At 42.7% G+C, this 24,953-nt stretch overlaps 1 protein-coding gene across 2 annotated transcripts in view; it reads right to left on the minus strand.

The window, feature by feature from the left end:
- The window catches only part of CWC25 (CWC25 spliceosome associated protein homolog), a 33,847-nt gene extending 26,627 nt beyond the window's left edge, over positions 1 to 7,220 (minus strand). For both annotated transcript variants that reach the window (XM_032617279.1, XM_032617278.1), the window contains exons 1-2: positions 7,073 to 7,220; positions 4,655 to 4,827 (exon numbers count right to left, since the gene is read on the minus strand). In XM_032617279.1, the coding sequence (XP_032473170.1) occupies positions 4,655 to 4,827; positions 7,073 to 7,090 (191 nt within the window). In that variant the 5' untranslated portion in view covers positions 7,091 to 7,220. The remainder of the gene's footprint in view (positions 1 to 4,654; positions 4,828 to 7,072) is intronic.
- Between the last annotated feature and the right edge of the window lie 17,733 nt (positions 7,221 to 24,953).

The following is a 24,953-nucleotide window of genomic DNA, read 5'->3' on the forward strand; positions in this document are numbered from 1 at the left end:
TGCCCCTCCTATCCCATAACCTACCCTGTAGTTCTGTCATGTCTTCTTACCCTGGGGATAATCACTGATGTTCCCACTAGCTAGTCTTTTTATTCTCTATGTATGTGTTTTGTATCTCCCACCAGGTTTTTTTAAACTCCTAGATGGCTGGAATGAATCCCAGACAGTTGCCTAGTATGTTCAGTGTTTGACAATTCATGGGCAATGGGTCTGGAACTGGCAGTACTTTTTGAATGAAAAGCAGGTCTCAGTGATCGAGTGGTGGGGGGATCCTAAAAGGACTTGTCAAAGATGGCTCAAGGGATCATACTTATGCATGCCTGACACGAATGCAGATGGGGAAACTGGAAATAAATATTTGTTTTTTCATTTGTAAACGACGACTCGGCACATTTCCTATGTGCCAGGCAGAGGAAGAAGGTCAGAAAGATGACAAAGATTCAGGCAGCTGAGTTGCTCACAGGCTACCAGATGAGGCACAGAGGTCAACTAATTACTGAACAGTGCTGCTGAGAGCTAAGTATGTGATGGGTAACTGTGGGACACTTGAAGCAGAACTGCCTGAATGTACAGAGATACAAGAGTTTGTGTGGGATAAACGTGGGAGTCGTCAGCATGAAGCAGACACTGGTACCACAGGAATGAAGGGAGAAGAACAGTGAGCCCTGGGAAGCAGGAGCAGTTACTGGATGAGGGAAAAGAAGCTAAGCAAGTGAATAAAAGAGAAGAGATGGGATGAAGAGGTAGGAGGGCCAGGAATAGGCAGGCAAAGGAACAAGACGTATCCAGAAGAAAGGATAGGAAAAATGAAGACAGATACTTCTATAAAGTAGTATTTTCAGGGCTACAGCTAGTCTTCAAAGGACTCAACTAATATCAGTCCTGCTCAGGCCCTCCAGTAAGAGAACATGTTGTATCGCTGAGATCCAGTGCCACTGGACTTGACCTGGTTCCGCCACGACCCAGCTGGGTAAACGTGCAAGTTACTTCTGTGCACTTCCATATCCTCACGTCTAAAATGGAGCTGGTAACTGCCATCTCTCATCATTTTTAAAGTGAGACCCTCTCTCTGAGTTTTTAAATGAGAGAACATTTGGGGTAAAAGTCATATAAAAATGAAATGGTGTATAGATTTTTGCTGTTGCTATCACTAAGGATATAGAACAGGTTCTCAATTGAGGCTGCCCATGACGGTCACCCGGGCAGCTCTTAAGGTATCCAGATGCCCTAGCCCCAGACACCTTCTGCTAATCTTAGAGAGCCTGCTTGGGTGGGAATCACTCCCATCTTCATTTATCTAATCTTCCAAGGACACCCTAAAGTGCAAGCGTTGAAAAATGCTGGTAAAGAAAACACAATTTTCTAATATTATCAGTAAATACTTAAACAACATCCTATTGCAAAGAGGGATTTGGATGGAGATCAAGGATAACATGCATATTGAGGTTTTTTCTTTGTTCTAAGAGAGCTGTATAATAAACACAGAAAAGATTATCTGAACCGTACAAGTGAATTGTTAAATAGCAAAGGGTTGTATTGGATAAAGGAAAAGCACGACACTATGCAAAGGACTACACAAACCAGTCAGCTGGACAAGCAGATCGTGTGAATACATCTGCAAGTAAAGACCAAAAAAAGGGACCTACGTGCTAACCTTTGAGTTTCATAACATTGGAGAATATGTGAGGGGGCAAAAAAATCAAAAGAATATAAAATCACCTTCCTCCCATTCCCAACAGACAAGAGGGCATGAGGGTCAGCAACAGGATATACACTGACTCCCAGCTCTGAAGCTGCTCATCTATACTCTGACCTCATTAATTAGACTCTGCAAAGCCCAAATTTCTGACATATCAGGCACAGAATATGTAATGTTTGGCTGAATAAAAATTTCAAAATAATTTTTTACTTTTGGTTAGTGGGAAAGTAAACTCTTATAACTAATGGGTATTCCGTCTAAAATTGACATTTGCTTTAAAATCAAGGGTTCACAAAATCTCAAACCTCACATATAAAAATGTCATATAAGCTGCCCAGGAATTAATTCAAATGTGTGAAATTTATTTAGTTTAAATTATAAAGAATATAATTTATACAAAGTGTATAAAGTAAAATAATTTAATGTGTATCTATGGTTAAAAAAAACTTATAACATTTCATTATTTTACCTCATTTTATATATTAATGCCCTAAATATATTGTGCTGTACTTTAAAAACGCCAAGACTCCATTTATTTTAAAACATTTCAAATTTTATACTTAAGTCAGAATGGCCTTCTGCCAATCCTGAAAGAATGTACACATATATACAATGGAATATTACTCAGCCATAAAAAGGAATGAAAATGGGTCATTTGTAGAGATGTGGATGGATCTAGAGACTGTCATACAGAGTGAAGTAAAAGTAAATCAGAAACAGAAAAACAAATATCGTATATTAACACATATATATATGGAATCTAGAAAAATGGTACAGTTGAACCAGTTTGCAAGGCAGAAATAGAGACTCAGATTTAGAGAACAAACGTATGGACACCAAGGGGGGGAAATGGGGGGGGTGAACTGGGAGATCAGGATTGACATGTATACACTAATATGTATAAAATAGGTAACTAATAAGAACTTGCTATATAAAAAATAAATAAAATAAACAACAAAAAAAGAAAGAATGTAATTATTATCCTGCCTAAATTCCATAATGCCATTTCCACGAACTGAAACTAAGTCTCTCTCTCTCACACACACACACATGCCTCTGAATGTCACAAATCCTCCTGTCATGAAATTACTAAGGAAAAGCCCTGTATATCCAACAGGGGAAGTATGTCACATGTCACCCTGGAGACTTGCCCACTAGGATATGAACAAGGGATAGTACAGATAAGTCAATTTTAGTCTATCTGGAGTTTTTATTCAATTCTGATTTAGGAATGCACTGCATATTTTTTTTTAATTAAAAAATACCGATTTATTGGTGATCGTTCCAGTGAAGACGTGGGTTTTCTCGGATTTGTTTTTTTCATACAGAATACAGTTTGTTGTTATTATATGCATATTTTACTGAACCTTAATCAGGAAGTCAAACAAGAAAGCAATAGCTCTTACCAGAAACAAAATTTCAAGTATATTAAAATAAGTCAGAGATTATAAATATCTTTAGTATATTCACTACTCATTGCTTTTCACTGTTTTAAAAAAACAAATTCCCAAAGAATAATTTTATATTTGATTTTAAAGCAGGTGATTTTTAACTATATTTTCTTACATTTAAGATTTACAGGGCTTCCCTGGTGGCGCAGTGGTTGAGAGTCCGCCTGCCGATGCAGGGGACATGGGTTCGTGCCCCAGTCCGGGAAGATCCCACATGCCGCGGCAGCGGCTGGGCCCGTGAGCCATGGCCGCTGATCCTGCGCGTCCGGAGCCTGTGCTCCACAACGGGAGAGGCCACAGCAGTGAGAGGCCCGCGTATCGAAAAAAAAAAAAAAAAAAAAATTTACAAAAAATATGTATGTACAGATTGTTTTATGTTCTTGGGATAAAAAAAAACATATTGACGACTCCCAATTTCTACTGAATACTACCTGTACTCTCAAACATGACATTTGAAGACCTTCACTTTTCATTAGCTGCAGAAAAAGTACATTGAACATTTAGAAACAAGAAAGAGTAAAGAAAATAGAGATGGAAATTTGGATCGGCTTTAAAAAAAAAAAAATTGGGGCGCTCTCACAACACCTAGCTTCTATCCAGTGCTAACTCCATTAGCGCCACCACAGACCACCTCCCTGGCTCAAGAAACCTCCCTCTGAGAACAAGTTAGAGACTTTGCTTTTGCCCTCCCTGGGCCGCGGAACCTCCGCTTGAGGGCACCCTCCCCACTGCGCGGCCACTTCCTGGCCAAGAGCCCCGGCTGGGCCCGGAGCTGATCTCGCCTTATTAAATTACAGAAATCAGTAAAGAAGAACATTCCCACTGTCTATCCTCACACCCCAGATTAGAATCCCAGGTTCTGGGAAACCTGCACTGCATATTTTATGCTTTTAATTTTTCTCAGAACACATTTATTCCCATCCCCTCTTATGAGATGGGTAGAGTAATTATTGTCTGTTACTCCTATCCTATATTATACAAGAGGAAACTGAAGTCAGGGAATATCGAATGAGACTGTCCGCATTCACACAGCTTTTACTGACAGACACACCATCTACCTCCTTCCATGGGACCTCTCTGCCTCCCTAAAATGAGCCTGCAATCCATAACTAAACAAAAGCAGGACTGAGGCCTCAACACATACTGAGAAGCAGGGTATAGGCAATCATCCTCAGCCACAGTTGTTTGGCAATCATCTACCATGAACTTGGTCTACACTAAGCCCTTTATATGTCATCTCATTCGATCCTCAACAAACCTTAGGAGTTGGGTACTCTCATTCCCCCGGTTCTACTAAGGTAACCAAGGCTCCCAAACTTGCTCCCAGTTACACAGCTAGGCTAGTCCATGCCATGCCAGCCTCAGAACCCAGGCCAGTCTGATTCCAAACTCATGCTCTTAACCAGCTATTATGCAACAACTGGACGATGCACCGGCAGGCAGTTCTGCAATTCCCCACACACCAAGACACCCCCAGGCCAAATCGCCCCAGTTCCTCACGTACTTGACAGCTCCAACGTCCTCCGCGTAGCGCTGCATCTCCTCCCGGGCCCTCTCCTCCCGCAGCTCGCGCTGAAGCTCCTCGATCTTTTTCCGCTCCGCCTCATGCTTCTGCTCAGCTTTCCACACTTTCTCCACATTGCGGAGGGTCTGCGGGTGCCAGCTCTTCTTCAGATTCTGTGGTAAATGAAAGGAGGGAGAAAACAATGCGCGGAGTGGGTGGGTGGTGAGTATAACTGGCCCTCCCTTTCCCACCCCTATATTCATGCCAAGGCAGGCATGTAAGGGCAAGATGTCTTTAACAATGGCAAGGCTGGCACCCAAAAATCTCACACATGGCGGGGCGGGAGAGAGGTTGTTCAAGTACATAAAGCTTCAGGATAAAACAGGCCCCTCCGAGATTCCCTTCAAATACTTCTAACCTGAAATGTGTGAGTCTGACTTCCACTAGCCTTGCCTGAAGTGAGGGTTGGTGATGACAATACAGGAGGAATGGGGTAGAGAAGCAGGAAAGTATAGACTCTAAAAGGCAAAAGAATTCAAGTGCCTTTGGCACTGGACGTTCATTCTTATGAACACAGTTTTCTTTTCCTTGAGTCCACTTAACGTGCCTTAAACTTGCATGGTTTACAACCCCACCTAGTACCTCTTTCAACCTTCCTTCCCAAGAATCTCCCCCTGGTTCTGATCTTCCTCCTCACCCTCAAGGAATGCTTCTCCTCTCCCTCCTCCCCATGAGCCACTGCTTTGGTTCAGCTTCCCAACCAGGGAAGGTTTCCTGGAGGAAGTAACATCCAAGGATAATTATAAATTAGCCCAGTGATGCAGGAAGCGGGAAGGAGTGGGGTAGATTTCCACACAGTGGTAACAGCACACAAAACTGCAGGCCCAGTGGTGAGAAAGAACAAATAATTCAGCATGGCTGGAGATAGGAGAGCAAGCTGATGGGAAGGGGCTCAAGATGAAGCCAACTAAGAAAGCAACAGATTAAGGGCCTTATAAGCCATGTTAAGGGATTGGATTTTATCCTGTTGACAGCAGAAAACACTAAACATTCACATGCAGGTGGGAGACATGACCAGACTAGCATGTAAAGAATGGATTGGAGAGAATCAGGATTGAAAGCCAGGAGACCAGTTAAGAAACCTAAATGAGGGAATTGCCTGGTGGTCCAGTGGTTAGGACTCTGTGCTCCCACTGTAGGGGGCAGGGTTCAATGCCTGGTCAGGGAACTAAGATCCTACATGCTGCTCAGTGTGGCCAAAATAATTTTTTTTTTTTAATGAGAGCTTCCTTTTCTCTCTCTCTTCTTGTACTCCCTTTCCCCTCATCAGGTTGTTCAGTCCTTCCTCCCCAACCCTCCACCTTGTCCTAATGGTCCTCGTCTCTCGCCTTCAATATGGGTGATTTTGCCTCCCAGGGAACATTTGGCAATGTCTGTAGACAGTTTTGGTTGTCACAACTGAAGGAGAAAGGTGCTACTGGCTAGAGGCCAGGGATGCTGCTACATGCACAGGACCACACACACAACAAAGAATTATCTCCAGCCCAAAATGTCAATAGCACTGAGGTTGAGAAACTCTGGATTAGAGCTTTCCTATCCCTAAATGCAGCTACTTGAAGACACTAAGTCAGAAGAACCTTGATGGTATCTTGGAACTCATTCTAACTGATAACACCTGACAAACTCTAATATAGCTACTGGACAGGTGGCTAAACGAATCTATTTGCTGATTCAATTAGCTACACTTTCAGGAGATTAGCATTTTGCTGATCTTGCACCATGCTCTTATGGGTACATTTGCCCAATTCGGAGGCTTAGCCCCCTACAAATGAACTATACAGTTTAAGAGAAATAGCCATATAACTTGTATTAAGTGCTATGAATTCAGAAGAAAGCTCTGCCACTACAGATCAGAATGCAGCACTGAAGAAGGAGTGGAAGTCAGAAAAGTGAACATGAGGAAGATCTTCCGTGACCCCAGGACATGGCTCAGGGACGAGGAGAACGGGGGCACAAATCACCCCTACTACAGCCCAGGACATGACTGAACTCCTAGCTGAGGAAAGGAGATGTGTCCCAAGACAAGATATACAAAACAAAGTGACACGTCCTCCATACCTGCCTCCTTTCCTAGCCATGGTTCCAACCGCCCCCGAGTCTTCCCAGAATTTCCAGCCAGAGGGGCTCCCTGTCAACAAACACCATCTCCCCTCCTTGGCGACCCACCTCACATATCTTCCCAAGTCTCCGCCCGGTCCCTCATGGCCTTAGTTATCCGTCCCCTGTCCAGGGCTACAGCTCCCTGTCCCCAACGGCTGCGTTGCAAGAATACCCACTGCCACCCCCACCAATTTCCGTCCCCAGCCTCAGTCGGTCTCCGGCCTCAGTCTTCCCCCAGCCCTGGGCTCCCTCACTTACCAGGTCTCCGCCCCCCATGATGGTGGAGAACCTGGATGACTCAGGAAGGATCGAGGCGAAACGCAGAAAGAGAGCTCAGCTACGACCTCCGGAGATCTGATACCGGGTACAACTGGCTACCACTTTCACTGCCCGATCCAGCGACCACTTCCGGGAGAGCGTTGTATTAGAGCGACTGCGTCGCGGTACCATGACGTTTAATACTCGCTGTCGCGCTGCGTGGCGGTAGCGTCACGTGCAGTTTCGCAGGTTGCGGCCGTGATATCGCGGGATCTGTGGTTTCACTTTGGTCGCCTCGGGTTGGCTCCTCCCCTGATTTCTGGAGTAGTGAGTTAAAACGCTGCGGCTGTTTCGAGTTACAATTGGTCCTGGGCCTAGACCGGCGGTTCGGTTGCCATGGCGACGCACCGCGGCGTCCCCCTCGGAGCTCCACTCGGGGCCTCCCTAGCGAAGCCCCAGCGTGGACCAGCCTGGGCGGCCCGGAATTTCTAAACGGCTTTTCAAATCCGCAGTCTCCTCAAACCTCGACTCACAGCCAACCCCCTTACTCCAGGCGTATTTTACGGAGTTAAATAGAAACCATCGAACCGAAATTCCATCAGCTTCCCTGCACCAAACCTTTAGAATCTGCCAGCTTTCCCCTTTCCTTTCCCTTCGTTTACGATGCAAGAAGCATCCCTCCTAATCTAAGGCACGGCGGTTCATCTGCTCGGATCCCACCCCTCGCATCTGGTATTACTCAATTCCTCCCTCTCTCCTCTATCTCCCTAAGTATTGGTTCTTTGTCATCATCATTTTAGATACGCTCAGTTGATCCTTAAAAAAGAAAAAAGCTCATGTCTTTCCCCCAGCTGCTGCACTCTCCTCTCCGTCTTTAGCGAACTTGAAACAAGTTGTGTCCACTTCGGAGACAAGATGCTTGCACTTCGGAGACAAGATGCTTCCGCTTCATCTTCTGCTTAACCTAAACCCTCCCCTCAACTATTCTTCCCGTGATCTTCAGTAATACCCCTGTATTTAAATCAAATAACACATTTCATCCTCATCTGGACTACCCCTAGCCTTTGGTATTGAGGACCACTCTCTCCTTACCGAAACACTTTTCACTTGACTTCTTCCCATCACTCTCCAAATTTTCCTTCTCTAGATCCTTCTCAGGGAACATTTTCTTTTTTTCTTCTTCATCCGTTCTGTCTTAGGTCCTTTCACAGTAGGTGCTCTCGTTGGGTGATCTCATCTACTCACAGGGTTTCAGTTACCATCTATATGCTAATGAATCCCAAATTCATTATCTCCAGTCATAGCCCTCTGTCAAGCTCCAGGGTTTTAAGCCTGGCTATTAGTCATTTCCAACTGGACATCTGGAAGTCGCTTAAACTAAATGCGTTATCTCACCTATACTTACTCCCCCAATCCCCTACTACCACCACTTCTCCGTCCAGCCGTCATTCTTAGATCTCTCCCTCATCTCCAACATCCAATCAACAAGATTCTAACTGCTCAACATCTTTCAAATCTGTCCACCTCACCATGCCATTCACCACCTGCCTGGTTCAGGCCATCATCATCCCTCACCCGGTAGAAGTCCACTTCCCCGTTTTCAGTTTTATCCCTTATAGATCTATGCACTCTTTTTATAGCTAAGAGTGATCTCTCTAAAATGCAAATATGATTGTATCAACCCACCGCTTTAAAACGTTTCATAGCTCCCCATTATTCATACTATAGAGCCCGCGTTTAAAAAATGTGAAGTCCTGGGAATTCCCTGGCGGTCCAGTGGTTAGGACTCTGCACTTTCACTGCTGAGGGCCCGGGTTCAATCCCTGGTTGGGGAACTAATATCCCATAAGCCGGGCTGTGCGGCCATGTCGAGTTCTTTCATGATCTGACTCTTCTTACCTCTCCAGCTTCATTAAGACTCCCTACCTCTCACTCACTGTGCTAGAGCTAAACTTTTATTTCCCTAGCCAAACACTCTTAACAACAAAACATTTTTTAGTGGGTAATACATTGTAAATATGTTTTTAAAGATACAAAAGTCAACACAGTAGGGAGTTCCCTGGCAGTCCAGTGGTTAAGAATCCACGCTTCCACTGCAGGGGTCCTTGGTTTGATACCCTATCAGGAAACTAAGATCCTGCTGCTGTGTGGTGAGGCCAAAAAAAAGTCAATGCAGTAGAAGCCTCCCACCATCCTTATACCCTCCTCAATCAGCGTTCATTTATCCCATGTTTCCTTTATGTACCTTTATAATTTTATATTACATATTTAAGTCTTTGATCCATTTGGAATTTTTTTTTTGATCTTTCTAGTTGATACACATTCACCTCAACACCTCTACAGAATAATCTTATATTTTCCCTACTGGTGTGAAATACATACATATATACATATACTATATTCCCATTTGTATCTGAGTCTGTTTCTGGATTCTCTATTCCATTCCATTAATCCATCTATTCATGTGGTCTTATCAAGCTGCCCTAATAGCTTTATTTTAATGACATAGGCCTACTTCTCCCTCACTACTCTTCTTTTTCTGGAGTTTCCTGGTTCTGTTTACAATTTTATTTTTCCAAATGAACTTTCAGGTCAGCTTGTCCAGTTCCAGAAACAGTGTTTTTTATGTAATTATTGAGAGATATATTAAATTTGTAGATTAATTAGGTGAATTATATTATAGCACTCACTCTGTATTATAATTGCCTATGTACTGGTCTGTATCCATGTAACTTCCATAATGCTAGAGACCTCCACCTTTGTGTCCCTTGTGCTTGGCACAGTTTCTGGCACATAGTAGTTGCTTAATTATTGTTAAATGAATACATGAATGGATGGATGAGCCTTAAAGGCCCTGTGTTCTGAAGTCACCATTGACCAAGGTGTTTTGCTTAGGGCATGACTGCATAGAAATAATAATAATAATTAATATTAATAATTTCATACAATAATAATGGGGGTTATATGTTTGAAAAAGCAATGGCTTTGACTTGCATTTGAATCACAAGTCTGTCAGCTATGTTACGTGACCTTGGACAAGTTACATAACCTCTCTGAGAGTTTTTCCTCATCCTTAAAATAAGAGCAATACCACCTACCCTGCAAAGTTGTAAGAATTAGGTGCAATTACATTTGTAAAGCATTTCACATAGTCTCTGGTAGATAGTAGATGCTCAATAAATGATAACAATTCTATCCACAAAGTTACCAATATCCATAGTAACTTCTCTTCTAGGGCTGATTGACACTAAAGGTTAGGAGGAAGGAGATGGTTCTAAAAGTCAGTGGTGCCATAGTTTTGTGGTGGAAAGTACTTGAAAACAAGACAGGGCTATTTTTGAGGCAGAGATAACTGAAATTGCAGAAACTATATGAGCCAATTTCTTTTCACTAATGTTTCTCAAAGTGTAACCTGGGGACTACCTATAATAGAATACCTTGAAGGTCTTCTTAAACATGACATATTCCTGGACCCTACCCTTGAACCACTGAATAGACTTTCCAGGGGTGAGATTCTCAGATTCTAGAAAGTTCTTCATGTGATGCATGTGCACACTAGAGTTTGAAAACTACTGCTTTAGAATAAAGTTAGTTTTCAAAGATAAATAAATAAATGAAATACTCTTGTCTTAAGCCAGGAAACCTAAAGGTTATTTACAAACACTGTAATACAGAGCTGTTTTCCCAATGAGGAGAGGGGCGTTATGAGAGGCAAATCAAGGAATTAATTGCCATGACTGATCTGTGTTGCCTTTCATCATCATTTATTCATTCATTTGTCCATTCAGTGGATGTCAGACTCTGGACAAATTGTACTATAGCCATAGTCTGTAAACTGATAAATGCTCTTCCCGAGGTAGAGTCAGGTCTTTGCTACTCCTCAGCTACTCCAGAGATGGTTGTCCCAAATTCTGCTGCTTTGGAGCTTGTACAAGCCAGCCCTACAGTCAGGTAACCATAAATAGCCCCACAGCTGTTAAGTCAGGTTAACAACTATAGGCCCTGATCAAATGGTCTGGTTAGGCATGAATCCTGCAGAAAGTGGTGGAAGAGTACGCTGTTGAGATAGGTTAAGCCAGAAAGCATCATCCAAGTTAGAGAGCATTCCTTTCTTCCTTCCTGCATCCATTCAGCAACCTAAGGGAAAGGTTATTATGTGCTAGTTAGCACTACACTAAGAACAATGCTAAGTATGGAGGCTACAAAGATGGAAACTTTCCCCTGGCCTTTATACCCCTTTATGGTATAAAGGAGGATGCGGATGCCTAAATACCTGACATCACTATAGTGTAGCAAAGGCCATAATTGAGAAACATACAAAGTAATATATTAACCCAGGGAAATAAAGATTTTTTGCACAAACAGTGAAGCATAGTGTGTGCTGGAGTCAAAACATACCTGGGTTAATATCCTGGCATGCCACACTGCAGGTCAGTTAACCTTTCCGTGCCTTAGTTCCCCCATTACTGAAACAATGATTTTATTAGTACCTAACCGACCTCATAAAGTTGCTGTGCCGATTCAATGAAGTAATGTTCTACTTCTCCACTTCAGTCATTCAAGTACCGCTCTCAAAATTTTTGTCACATTCATAAAGCAATGATATTTAATACTTTTACTTACATTGATTCACCTTTTTTAAAAAGTCCCCAACATTTTATTACAAATTTTTTCATTCAACACAGGTGAAAGAATTTTACATGACACACCCATACACCTACCAACTAGATTCTACAGTTAACATTTTATTCTACTTGCTTTATTACATTTCTATACATATATCTATCCCTCTCTCCATCCAGTAAGTCCTCCTATTTTTAGTACTTTTCTTTTTTTTTCGGTACGCGGGCCTCTCACTGTTGTGACCTCTCCCGTTGCGGAGCACAGGCTACGGACGCGCAGGCTCAGCGGCCATGGCTCACGGGCCCAGCCGCCCTGCGGCACGTGGGATCTTCCCAGACCGGGGCACGAACCCGTGTTCCCTGCATAGGCAGGCGGACTCTCAACCACTGCGCCACCAGGGAAGCCCAAGTACATTTTTTAAAAATTTATTTATTTTATTAATTTATATTTGGCCACGTTGGGTCTTCGTTGCTGCGCGTGGGCTTTCTCTAGTTGCAGCAAGCGGGGGCTACTCTTCTTTGCGGTGCACGGGCTTCTCATTGCGGTGGCTTCTCTTGTTGTGGAGCACGGGCTCTAGGCGGGCGGGCTTCAGTAGTTGTGGCGCGTGGGCTTCAGTAGTTGTGGCTCGTGGGCTTTAGAGCACAGGCCTAGTAGTTGTGGCACACGGGCTTAGTTGCTCCGCGGCATGTGGGATCTTCCCGGACCAGGGCTCAAACCCATGTCCCCTGCATTGGCAGGTGGATTCTTAACCACTACGCCACCAGGGAAGTCCCTTTTAGTACATTTTGAAGTAAGTTGCAGACAAAGAGTACACTTCCTCCTAAATACTTCAGCATGCATATCATTAACTATAATTAGATATTCAGTTTTTACAGTGTTTATGTTAAAGTTACATTAAGTGAAATGCATAAATCTTAGGTGTATGTTCACTAACTCTGTGTAACCCAAACTTCCAGCAAGAAATGGAACATTGACATCATCCCTCATTCCCCTTCCCAGTTAATCTTTGTCCCTCCCCACAACAGGCAACCACTTTTTCTTAGAAAATATTTATTTATTTATTTTGGCTGTGCCGGGTCTTAGTTGTGGCATGCAGGATCTTTAGTTGCGGCATGTGGACTCCTTAGTTGTGGCATGCATGAGGGATCTAGTTCCCCGACCAGGGATCAAACCCAGGCCCTTGGCAGTGAGAGTCCAGAGTCCTAACCACTGGACAACCAGAGAATTCCTGCTATGAATGTTTCTGTCTAGGTCTTTTGTGAGCATATGTTTTCATTTATCTTGAGTAAAATCCTAAGAATGGGATTGCTGAGAGGTAGGTCAATATATTTTATTTTATGCAACTGCCAGACCTTTTCCCCAAATGGTATATACCATTTTATATTCCCACCAATTTGCTTGAGAGTTGGTATCTGGTATTGTCAGTCTTTTTAATTTTAGACATTCTGATACATGTGGAGTGTCACAATGTGAGTTTAATTTGCATTTTTCTGGTAACTAATGATATTAAATATTTTTTCTTGGGTTTATTGGCCATTTATTTGTATCTCCTCATTTGTGAAATGTCTCTTCAAATCTTTTCTCTATTTCTTAATTGGATTGCTTACAATCTTTTTACTTTCAGGTAGTAAGAGTTCTTTACACATGCTGGACACTAGTTCTTTGTCAGATATATATTTTGCACATAATTTCTCCTAGTCTAGACTTGCCCATTCATTTTCTTTTGATAGGCAGACACTTTAAATTTTGATGAAGTCTACTTTATCAATATTTTCTTTTACGCTTCTTGTGTCCTCTTGGTAAAGGAAAAATTATTCATGACACTTGTTAAAGAATAATGTTATTTAAGATTAGAGCCAATAGGGACCACTGCAATGGGGTCTTGTAGTGGGAAAGAGATTGGGCTCGACTCTGAATGAAACACGGACAAGTGGGAATTTACAGCCAAGCAGCAGCGCAGGGGTTAGTGGATGGAAAATCACTAAGAAAAAACATCAGGGGCAGGGATAGAATTCTGGCTAAACCAAACTAAAGGCAGGCCAGAATGATCACACATCACCTGCAGGATGATGGGGGATGAAGGACCAGGTCAGATATGGTGGAGGGGGGATTCTGATTCTAACTAAACTGACTTCGCAAGATTTTTGCTAAAATTGGACAATGCAGAGAGGAACACGGAAGTCCAAAAGTCAAGGCTTAGTTTTGAGAGAACTCAGAAGAGCGTGCATGCCTAAGTTTGCTCATGGAGAGACTCCTAGTCATGCACTAAGAAACCTTTGCCTAGCCTAAAGTCAGAGAGATATTTTCCTATGTTTTCCTTTAACATCTTTAGGTCTATGATCCTTCTAGAATTAATTTTTTTGGAGACAATCATTTATTTATTACACAGGACAAGGTCATTTAAACAGGGGGACATCATAAAAATGTGTTCAGCCTGGGGTTGCAAGCATCAATGCTCACAACTCCAGTGGAAAGAGGCCACATACAACCAGGAAGGTATTGACATGCCACTCAAAAACAAGCCACACTGCTTAGGAAACTATTAGAGAGTGTTAAAAAAATAAACAACAGGCTCCCAAATGGAGTCACTTGTGCTAAGTCTCACATCAGCAAACCAAGACTTAATACCTAACGTAACTGCAGTTTCAGCTTCTCCCAGGAATGTGACCAATCTGGAATTACCTGGTCAACACTAGTGAGGTAATCTACTTGATAGACCCCCCCAACTATCCCCAAAGAAAGGTGACCTTGCCTGAAACAATCCATTCTTTGCTAGAATAACTTCCTTGCTCTGCCCCCTTCCGCCTATAAAAGTTTTCCATTTTTGTACAGCTCCTCAGAGCTCCTTATGAATAGTTATATAAAACCAACTAGATCTTCAAATTTATTCAGTTGAATTTTTCTTTTTAATAGGAGTCACAGAGCATAATAATAGTCTCCAGTTCGCCAATCTGCATTTTCTGTGGCTGGGTCATTAGCCCATAGCATTTGCCTGGTGTTGCGGTTATTAAGAAGGAGACTTCCTGTATTCTAGAGAGCCTTGAAGAGTACACACTTCTGGATGTCACTGAAATCATAGTCAACTCTAGGCTTAACTAGCTCACATCCCTACATTTTGGGTCTACCCTAGGTAGTGATGAGCCATCTCTTTTTGGAATTTATTTTTGTGTATGGTATGAGATTCATCTTCTTCCATATGGATATCCAGTTATTCTAGCACCAATTTTTGAAAAGACTTTTTATCCCCATTGAATTATTTTGGTGCCTTGTTAAAAATCAAATGACCATATAAGTGGGATCTATTTCTGGGCTTTCGATTCTCCACCACTGATCTATTTGTCGATCCTTATGGCAGTACCATCTGTCTTGATTACCATAGCTTTATATAAAGTATGGAGAGCAGGCAGTGTTAAGTCGCTCAATTTTGTTCCTTTCTTTGAAGATGACTTTGGATATTCTAGGAGTTTTGTATTTCCGTATAAATTTGAGAGTCAGCTTGACAACTTAAAAATGCTGGAATTTGATTGGGATTGTGCTGTTTTTATGGGTCTGGAGAACTGACATCCCCTATCATTGCTGAGTCTTCTATATGTGAACATGGTATATTCTTTTATTTATTTGAGTGTTCTTTAATTTCAGCAGTGTTTTGTAATTTTCAGAATAGAGGTCTTGCCCATCTTTTGTTAAGTTCATTCCTAAGTTTTTGTTGTTGTTGTTTTGTTTTTGTGCGGTACTCGGGCCTCTAACTGTTGTGGCCTCTCCCGCTGCGGAGCACAGGCTCCGGACGCGCAGGCTCAGTGGCCATGGCTCACGGGCCCAGCCGCTCCACGGCATGTGGGATCTTCCCAGACCGGGGCACGAACCCGTGTCCCCTGCATCGGCAGGCGGACTCTCAACCACTGCGCCACCAGGGAAGCCCCCCTAAGTATTTTTTAAATATTTACTTGGTTGCACCGGGTCTTGGTTGCGGCACGTGGGATCTTCGCTGCGGCATGAGGGATCTTCTTTTTTTAGTTTATTTAATTTATTTATTTTTGGCTGCACTGGGTCTTCGTTGCTGCGCACAGGTTTCCTCTAGTACCGGCGAGCAGGGGCTACTCTTTGTTGTGGTGCACTGACTCTAGGCACGCGGGCTTCCGTAATTGTGGCACTTGGGCTCAGTAGTTGTGGCTCGCGGGCTCTAGTGTGCAGGCTCAGTAGCTGTGGTGCACGGGCTTATTTGCTCTGCGGCATGTGGGATCTTCCCGGACCAGGGCTCGAACCTGTGTGCCCTGCATTGGCCACCAGGGAAGTCCATGAGGGATCTTTTAGTTGCGGCATGCAGGCTCTTGGTTGCAGCGTGCATGTGGGATCTAGTTCCTTGACCAGGGATCGAACCTGGGACCGCTGCATTGGGAGCCCAGTCTTGGCCACTGGACCACCAGGGAAGTCCCAGTATTTGTGTGTGTGTGTGTGTGTGTGAGACGCTATTTTATTTTTGATAGATTTTTTTTCTTTCACTTTTATTCTTTTTTTAGCAAGAAAAAAAATTATTAAAAGAATAGCGAAGGAATTCCCTGGCAGTCCAGTGGTTAGGACTTGGTGTGGCTTGGCCAAAAAAAAAAGAATAGTGGAAAACTTACAGATATTGAAAACAGACTTATGGACACTAAAGGGGAAACGTGGGGGAAGGGTTAAACTGGGAGATTGAGATTAACATATACACACTACTATATATAAAATAGATAACTAATAAGAACCTACTGTATAGCACAGGGAACTCTACTCAATATTCTGTGATAACCTATATAAGAAAAGAATCAAAAAAAGAATGAATATATATATACATATATAAAACTGAGTCACTTTGCTGTACATCTGAAACGAATACAACATCGTAAATCAACTATACTCCAATAAAATTTTAAGAGAGAGAGAATAGTGGAAATGACTCATATGTCCATTAATAGAATGGGTAAGTAAACTGTGAGAGTCAGACAATGAAAGATGACAATGAAAAAAACAAACCACTGATAGAGACAACAACATGAATATACCTCACAGACCTAATCTTGAGTTAAAGAACCAGAGAGTATGCACTGAGCATGTGCTGTTAATTCCACTTACATAAAGTTCAGAACCATGCAAAACAGATCTATGGTGTTCGTGTCAAGACGCTGGTAACCGTTAGTGGCAGAGGGACTGCAAGGGCACCTGGTGAGGGATGCTGCATGCTGGTTACCCAGGTGTGCTTGGGGTGGGATGTTCATTGAGTTGCACACTTGATATGTGCTCTTTTCTGTGTGTGCATCAACGAAAGTCACACAGAAAGAAATCAACACAGAGCTGCTCGGTAAGGCAAAATGTCACCCCTAAGTGCTCAAGAAGCAGGGTTGGGGCTGTAGGTCCAAGCATGCTTCCCAAACCTGGAACAGAACTTGAATGGGCACCTCTCTGTTGCTGTAGCTGAGCACTAAATGCAGCTGTTTGCTTGGGGATGCCTCTGCCTGGGTTATGCCCACATCAGAGCCTAACATTGGATTATTTATGCATTTGTTTATTTTCTGTCTCCCCAACTAGGGTGTGATCTCACTGCAGGCATGTAGTAAACACACAACAAATATTTATTGGATGTATTTGTCTCTATATCCTTCCTTCCCTGAGCAGAATTTGCCTTCTCATGGATGTATTCTTTCACCTATATTCTTTTCTTGCAAACATCCATCATCTTATATAGATACAAAATAAAAGAAATAGAAGAATTTTTCCCTATGATGAGAAGTCTTAGGATTTACACTTTTAACAAATTTCATATACAACAGTGTTAATTATATTACTCATGTTGTACATTACATCCCTAGGACTTATTTATCTTATAACGGGAAGATTGTACCTTTGACTACCTTTGTCCAGTTCTCCCCACACCCCACCTGTGGTAACCCCAAATTTGATCTCCTTCTTTATGAGTTTGTTTGTTTTTAATAACTACATTATTTTTCAGAATCCAGCAGCTTTTTAAAAATATTTATTTATTTATTTTTGGCTGCATTGGGTCTTTGTTGCTGCGCACGGGCTTTCTCTAGTTGCGGCGAGCGGGGGCTACTCTTCGTTGCAGTGTGCAGGTTTCTCATTGCAGTGGCTTCTCTTGATGCAGAGCACGGGCTCTAGGTGCACGGGCTTCAGTAGTTGTGGTACACGGGCTCAGTAGTTGTGGCTTGTGGGCTCTAGAGCGCAGGCTCAGTAGTTGTGGTGCATGGACTTAGTTGCTCCACGGCATGTGGGATCTTCCCGGACCAGGGCTCAAACCTGTGTCTCCTGCGTTGGCAGGTGGATTCTTAACCACTGCGCCACCAGGGAAGTCCCTGTTTTTGAAGAATAATTGACCTACAACACTATGTAAGTTGCTGGTGTGCAGTATAGTGATTCAATATTTCTATACATTTCAAAACGATCACCACTGTGAAGCTATTTTATTATTATTTCTTTTGTCCGCACCACATGCTCATGGAATTTAATTCCCCCACCAGGGATCAATCCTGGGCCCTGGTAGTGAAAGTGCTGAGTCCTAACCACTGGACTGCCAGGGAATTCCCCACTAATTAGTTCTTGTAGCTGTTGTATACGGAGTCGATATTTACTTAAATTTATTTGAAAAAGAAACTTTAACAGAAAATCAACCCTTTGGAAAAAAGTCTAGCAGTTCCTCAAAAGGTTAAACATAATTACTGAAGCAGAGCAGGACCCTGTGGTCCTTCCCTGCCATAACCTCCGCCTGCCTTTTGTCTGTGAAAAAACTTTAGCCAAAGAATAAGTTTAATCAGAGAAATAAGATAGTTTAGTCATTAAACATAGTCAAGGACTATGGATAATATTCTGAGCCACGTCCTGTGAGCTGTCTTGTAGATACTGAACGCCCCCCCACCCCGAGAAGTTAACTACATGATGACCAGACTATAGCCATGACATAAGCTGCTACAATTCCGAGAACTGGCTTCAAGGAAATGGGAACAAACTGACCCTGGAACTGAAGATTAACTATACTTACAACAATCAAGATGATGCTGGTCAGACCACCGCAGGACCAATTTTAAGATAACTGTCAGAGCTTTCTGCATGTAGCCCCCTCCCTCCATCTACAAAGGCTCTTGCCCACTGATTGTCAGTGGTGGGGAGTCAGCCTTTGGACAGGAGTCTGCCCTCCCCCCGGTTGCCAGCCTTCAAAATAAAGCAAATTTTCCTTTCCACCAACCTTGCCTCTTTATTGGCTTTTGAGCGGTGAGCAGCCGGACCCCACTTTCAGTAACATTACCAAATGACCCAGCAAGTCCACTCCTCAGTATATATGTAGGTTAAATGATAACATATATCCATACAAAAACTTGTACATGAATATTCATAGTGATGAAATAAAACTCATATTTTATAGCAAGAAAAATTTAAGCAGAAAATTTGTCTTTGCCCATTTGAGCCTCCTCCCCCTCCCCTTTAGTGTGCGTCTGCATTAACCAGATCTCTTTAGAGATAACATTCCTTCTTAATCTCATCAAGGGTCACAACTCCTTAGGAGATAACCTTCCTTCTTAATCTTGTGACCCGTGGCCCACCCACTACTTGCTTTGTACCTGTAGACCTGGATTGTGTAAACTGTCATTTAATGTACAGTCCTCAGTGTCAAAACCATATATAACTGTGCTTTGACCTCTAATGGGCAGAACATTTCTCAGAGCTTTCTGAGAGGCTGTTCCTGGGTTATAATTCTCGATCTGACTTGAATAAAATTTTCCATTTCCTTCTTAGATCAACTATTGTTTTTCTTTGACGGTAGCAGCATAAGAGCCAACACATGGAAACAGCTCAAATATCCATCGACTGATGAATGGCCAGACAAAAGTGGTATATCCACACAATGGAATATTATATGGCCATAAAAAGGAGTGAAGTCCTGATACATGCTACAACATGGATGAACTTTGAAAACCAGTATGCTGAGTGAAAGAAGCCAGTCACAAAAGACCACATGTTATATGATTCAATGTATATGAAATGTCTAGAACAGGCAAATCTATAGAGACAAAAAGTAGATCAGTGGTTGCCTAGAGATGGATAGGTTGGAGGGAATGGGGAGTGATTGCCAATGGGTATGGGGTTTCTTTTGGGGTTGATGAAAGTGTTCTACAATTGATTGTGGTGACCATTTCACAACTCTGTAAATATACTAAAAACAATTGAATTGTACATGTTTGATAGGTAAATTTATCAAATACGAATTATATCAATAAAGTTGTCATTAAAAAAGGAAAACCAATATCACTTGCCATAAGTAGAATGGAAAATCAAATACAAATTATTAAACACTAGTTAGGGAATTCCATGGCGGTCCAGTGGTGAGGACGTCATGCTTTCACTGCCCAGGGCCCGCTGCGTGACACAGCAAAAACAAACAAAAAACACTAGCGGGCTACACTGGTGGCGCTGTGGTTGGGAGTCCGTCTGCCGATGCAGGGAACGCGGGTTCGTGCCCCGGTCCGGGAGGATCCCACATACCACAGAGCGGCTGGACCTGCGCGTCCGGAGTGCTCCGCAGTGGGAGAGGCCACAGCGGTGAAAGGCCCGCGTACCGCAAAACAAACAAACAAACAAAAAAAACACTAGCAAGATAGTTACATCTACTCCCTTTGATTAAAAAAAAGAGAGGATTCAGAAGTGTTAGACAGTTGACACCAAAGAAAACTTTTCCCTTAAGTTACTCAGGAACAAAAAAGAATTGAAAAAGGAATCATTTTTTCACTCTGTGGTTCAGTGTTTTTTGTGACCTGTTGGCTAGCTGCTGTCAAATTGCATGTACCTGCATACCCATCCCACCCTTGGGACAGACTAAGGTACAAGATGTGAAGCCAAAGTACAGCACCGAGTGTGTGGCATGTACTCCATCCACTTAAGCAATTCTTACTAAGTGGCAAAGGAAGGGACATAAAAGCATTTCAGCTATCAATGTACAAACAGGCTTCTAAAAATGATGCCAATTGGGTTTAAACTCTCTCTTAGAAATAGAGGGGGGAATTTCTGGGGAAGAAAACTGAATTGAAATAGGGACCAGCTGCCTTGTGATGAACTATTCCACCACAGAGTTCTGACCCCCACCTGCACAATGCCATCATCCAGTAATAGACATTCCTTCTGAATACTGTAAGGAAGTACTCTCTCCCCAGCTGGGGCCCTGTGAGAGCAAAAGGAAGGGACAGCAAGTCCCTTCTTCCACACTTTGATGATTAATTAACTAATGAAGGCAGTTTCAGCTGACCTTTCTCAAAAACTTCTCAGCAACACTGGGTAGAATTAGACCCAAAGCCCCCAGGTCTCCTGGAAACTACTAAGAGACAGAAAAGGTGTAGTGATTGCAAAGGGAACAGTAGGACTTGAGGTTGGGACTCCTGCTGGATAATGAAAGATTCTAGTCCTGCTGTAATAAGTCCAAATTCTGTTAAGTGTTGCAACACTTAATTAAAAGGGTGGGGGACTCCCCTGGTGGCGCAGTGGTTAAGAATCCGCCTGCCAGTGCAGGGGACACAGGTTCGAGCCCTGTTCCGGGAAGATCCCACATGCCACGGAGCAACTAAGCCCACACACCTAGAGCTTGTGCTTGGCAACAAGCCACCGAAATGAGAAGCCCGCACCCTGCAACTGATACAGCCCCTGCTCGCCACAACTAGAGAAAGCCCGCGCACAGCAACGAAGACCCAGTGCAGCCAAAAAATAAATTAATTAATTAAAAAATAAATAAATAGAAAGGTGACCTTTTAATTACTTGGGTTAAAAGGTGGACGTGGCTCAGTGCGTTGAAAGCAACTTCAAATATCATCCGGGCATGTGTCTATCAAAACAAAGACACAACAAAAAGGGCAAGGAACTGAAGACAGCTTTCATTTGACCAAATGTGTATGTTGGTAGAGTTATATCTGTTGTTTGGCCAAAAACTGCCATCCTATGTGGAGCATACGGTGTGCGCCCAGCACGTGGTAGGTGTTCTGTACTGTGGCTACATGAACAAATGAATGAATGAATGAATGGGAGAATGCAAGAAAACTGTTTCCTGGCCACTGTAAAGGAAGAGCAAGCACAGCAAAGCAGTCGCTCTTAAGGAATTCCAACTCAAGAGATAGGCCACATGTATGCACACATTAAAATCCATATAAAAATAATTATCATAGAGAAACAAACATGGAATGTGTATTTATCAATAGCTCCATCCTCTCCCAAAAGTCTTCTAAAACAATAGCATACATAACTTGACAAGGACAAAGAGAACTGGAGAGGGAACAGAAGAGCTGTGTCAAACAGTTTTTGAAGGTGGAAAGCAGTGTGGGGGGTGTGATTTAGCAGAGAAGAGGAAGCTGAAACCTAAGTATTGGCGCTGACAGTGGTTATTCATCTTGAGTGCACATTAAAATGACCTGGGAGATAAACAAATCTGGAGACCTGGGTCCCACTAGGCATCAAATTTTAAAATATCTCTGGGTATATGGCAGTTCCTCAAAAAATCAAACATAGAATTACCATATGATCAACAATTCCGTTTCTGAGTACACACTCCAAAGAATTTGAAGTAGGCACTCAAACAGATATTTGTATATTCTGTTCATACTGTTCATGGTAGCATTATACACAGTGAGCAAAAGATGGAAGCAATGCAAGTGTCCACTGACGGATAAACAAAGTGTTTATATATATGTTTGTATATATATAAAATGCGGCCTTAGAAAGGAATGAAATTCTGACACCTGCTACAACATGGAGGAATCTTGAAGACTTTATGCTAAGTAAAATAAACCAGACACAAAAGACATACATGGTGTGATTGCACTTATATGAGGTACTGCAGTAGTCAAATTCATACAGACAGAAAATGGAATGGTGGTTTCCAAGAGTGAGAACTGTGGAGAGGAACAGAGAAGAGAACTGACTGATACTTGAGGAATCCCAGAAAAGCTGGGAACTTGGCACCGCCAGGTGGGCTGCAAATAGGGAATTTTGGTGAAAGTCTATATAAGGAGCAGTTAAGATCCTTAATCTCTATCCCCAGTCCCAAGGGTGAAAGATCTGTTGGGGAGACTGAACCTGTGAGACCCCTCCACTTCCAACTGGGTGGCCAAGGGCTTTCAGAAAGGCTTTAGGGATTAAGCGAAAGTCTGCTTATTAAAAAATGGCGTCACTAATTCCCTTCCACCTCCTTGTTCTACTCCCCAGGCAGGAGATCTCAGAATTTTTCTATGGAGAAACTAAATGACCCAAGGAATAGGGGCATGGTGATCCGCAGATATAGACATTTGCAAGTTCCCAAATGAAAAGGCTGGCTCACCGTTGGACTCCCCACAAGGAAATCCATCAGTCAGCAAGCCTACTGAAGAATACAGAGCTTCCAATGGCCTTTACCCTATGGAGTGCCAGTTATTTGGTGAATGCTCTCAACACAAGAATCTAAAATCAAAGGAAACAGCAGCAAAAAGGACACTGAGGAAAAACAGACAGTACTTGGAGAAGAATACTTCAGAAAGAACCATAATTTTAAAGAAACCAGAGAATAACCTGTATCCATAAAACTAGAACAGAATGTAATAGCAAAGGAGCAGTTGGAACTATGAGAAAACTGAAATCAAAAAGCTAACAAAGGACTTCCCTGGTGGCGCAGTGGTTGAGAGTCCGCCTGCCGGTGCAGCAGACGCGGGTTCGTGCCCCGGTCCGGGAGGATCCCACATGCTGTGGAGTGGCTGGGCCCGTGAGCCATGGCTGCTGAGCCTGCGCGTCCGGAGCCTGTGCTCCGCAACGGGAGAGGCCACAGCGGTGAGAGGCCCGTGAACCTCAAAAAACAAGAAAAAAAAAGCTAACAAAGAAGTTGGAAGATCAAATGAGCAAATCTCCTAGAAAGTACAACAAAAAGACAAATGAAGAGTAGGGGGGAACAAAAAGACAAAGGAACAGTAGGGGAGAAAAGGTAAGTCCCCAGATGAGCAAACAATGGAGAACAAAGTATAAAAGAAAAATAAAACTTAAGATAGGATTTGAATCTCTAGATTGAAAGGGATCACCATGTACATCATTGAAAAACTTCAGAACATCAGGAACAAAGATTCTAAGATTTTACAGAGAGAAGCAGGTCACATATGGAAATAAGAATGACATCAAACCTACCAAGAGAAGCTAGAAGACAATGATTTTCAAACTTCTGAAAAAAAAAATCTCAACAATAATTTTATTCCCAGACAAACTATCTCTCAAGTGTTTGGGTAAAATAAAAATATTTTCAGACATGCCAGGACTCAAGAATTTTGCCTCCCATATATTCTTTCTCAAGAAGCTCCTGCGGATTATTCTCCACCATATAAAGAAGGAAACTAAGAAAAAGGAAGACATTGCCCAGGAAACAGAGAGAATCCAACACAGAGGAGACAGAATGGGAATTCCCAAGGCACCCCAAACTGGGTGGCAGGTCTAAACAGCCTGAAACAGAAGGATGGAGGGTGTCAGGAGGACTGCCTTGAAAAATTAATTTGGTAGGTTTGGAACAGGTGGATAATTGTACTGTGAGGCTGTTGAAGTTCAAATTACCAACAGGCACAAAGAAAAACACACAAATGAGAAAATGAGGTAATGTCCTGGAGGAAAACGACATGCATGTCTGACCACGGCTCGGCCAATCAAATGCTTCCACTTGGCATTTTCAAACTTGAGGTATTGCCCTGAATATGTGCCTAGGGTTCTTGGCACAAGCAGTGGACACTTCCAGGGACAAGACTGAGCTGGATCTCTAAATTATATCTAGAAAAAGTGGGTAAGGTCTTTTTTAAAGTTTCTTAGCCACACAGCACCTGTGGGATCTTAGTTCCCCGACTAGAGATTGAACACACACTCCCTGCATTGGAAGCACTGAGCCTTAACCACTGAACCACCAGGAGAGTCCCTGAATAGGTCTTTTTAAAAGGTATCTCTTTCATGAGCTACAGAGTGCTCTTCCTCTGATGGCTGTGTGTGAATGTGTCAACTTCCACTAGACTGAAAGCTCCCTGAGGACAGCTGCCCTCTTTCATCTTTTAATTCACTGCAGCCTTGCGTGTACTAAGCTCTCAACAATACATGTTGTACGAATGTCTTTATCTTTACTCTGTCATACATCATATTGCTAAATTGTGTTCACCGTGCTCAGATCTAATCTTAGACTAGGAATTTCCTCATGGACTTTGTCTTAATTGAAGCCCAACGGAGTCCTCCAGGGATCTGTTCTCAG

This window comes from Phocoena sinus, chromosome 20 (assembly GCF_008692025.1).
Source record: "Phocoena sinus isolate mPhoSin1 chromosome 20, mPhoSin1.pri, whole genome shotgun sequence".
NCBI lineage: Eukaryota > Metazoa > Chordata > Mammalia > Artiodactyla > Phocoenidae > Phocoena > Phocoena sinus.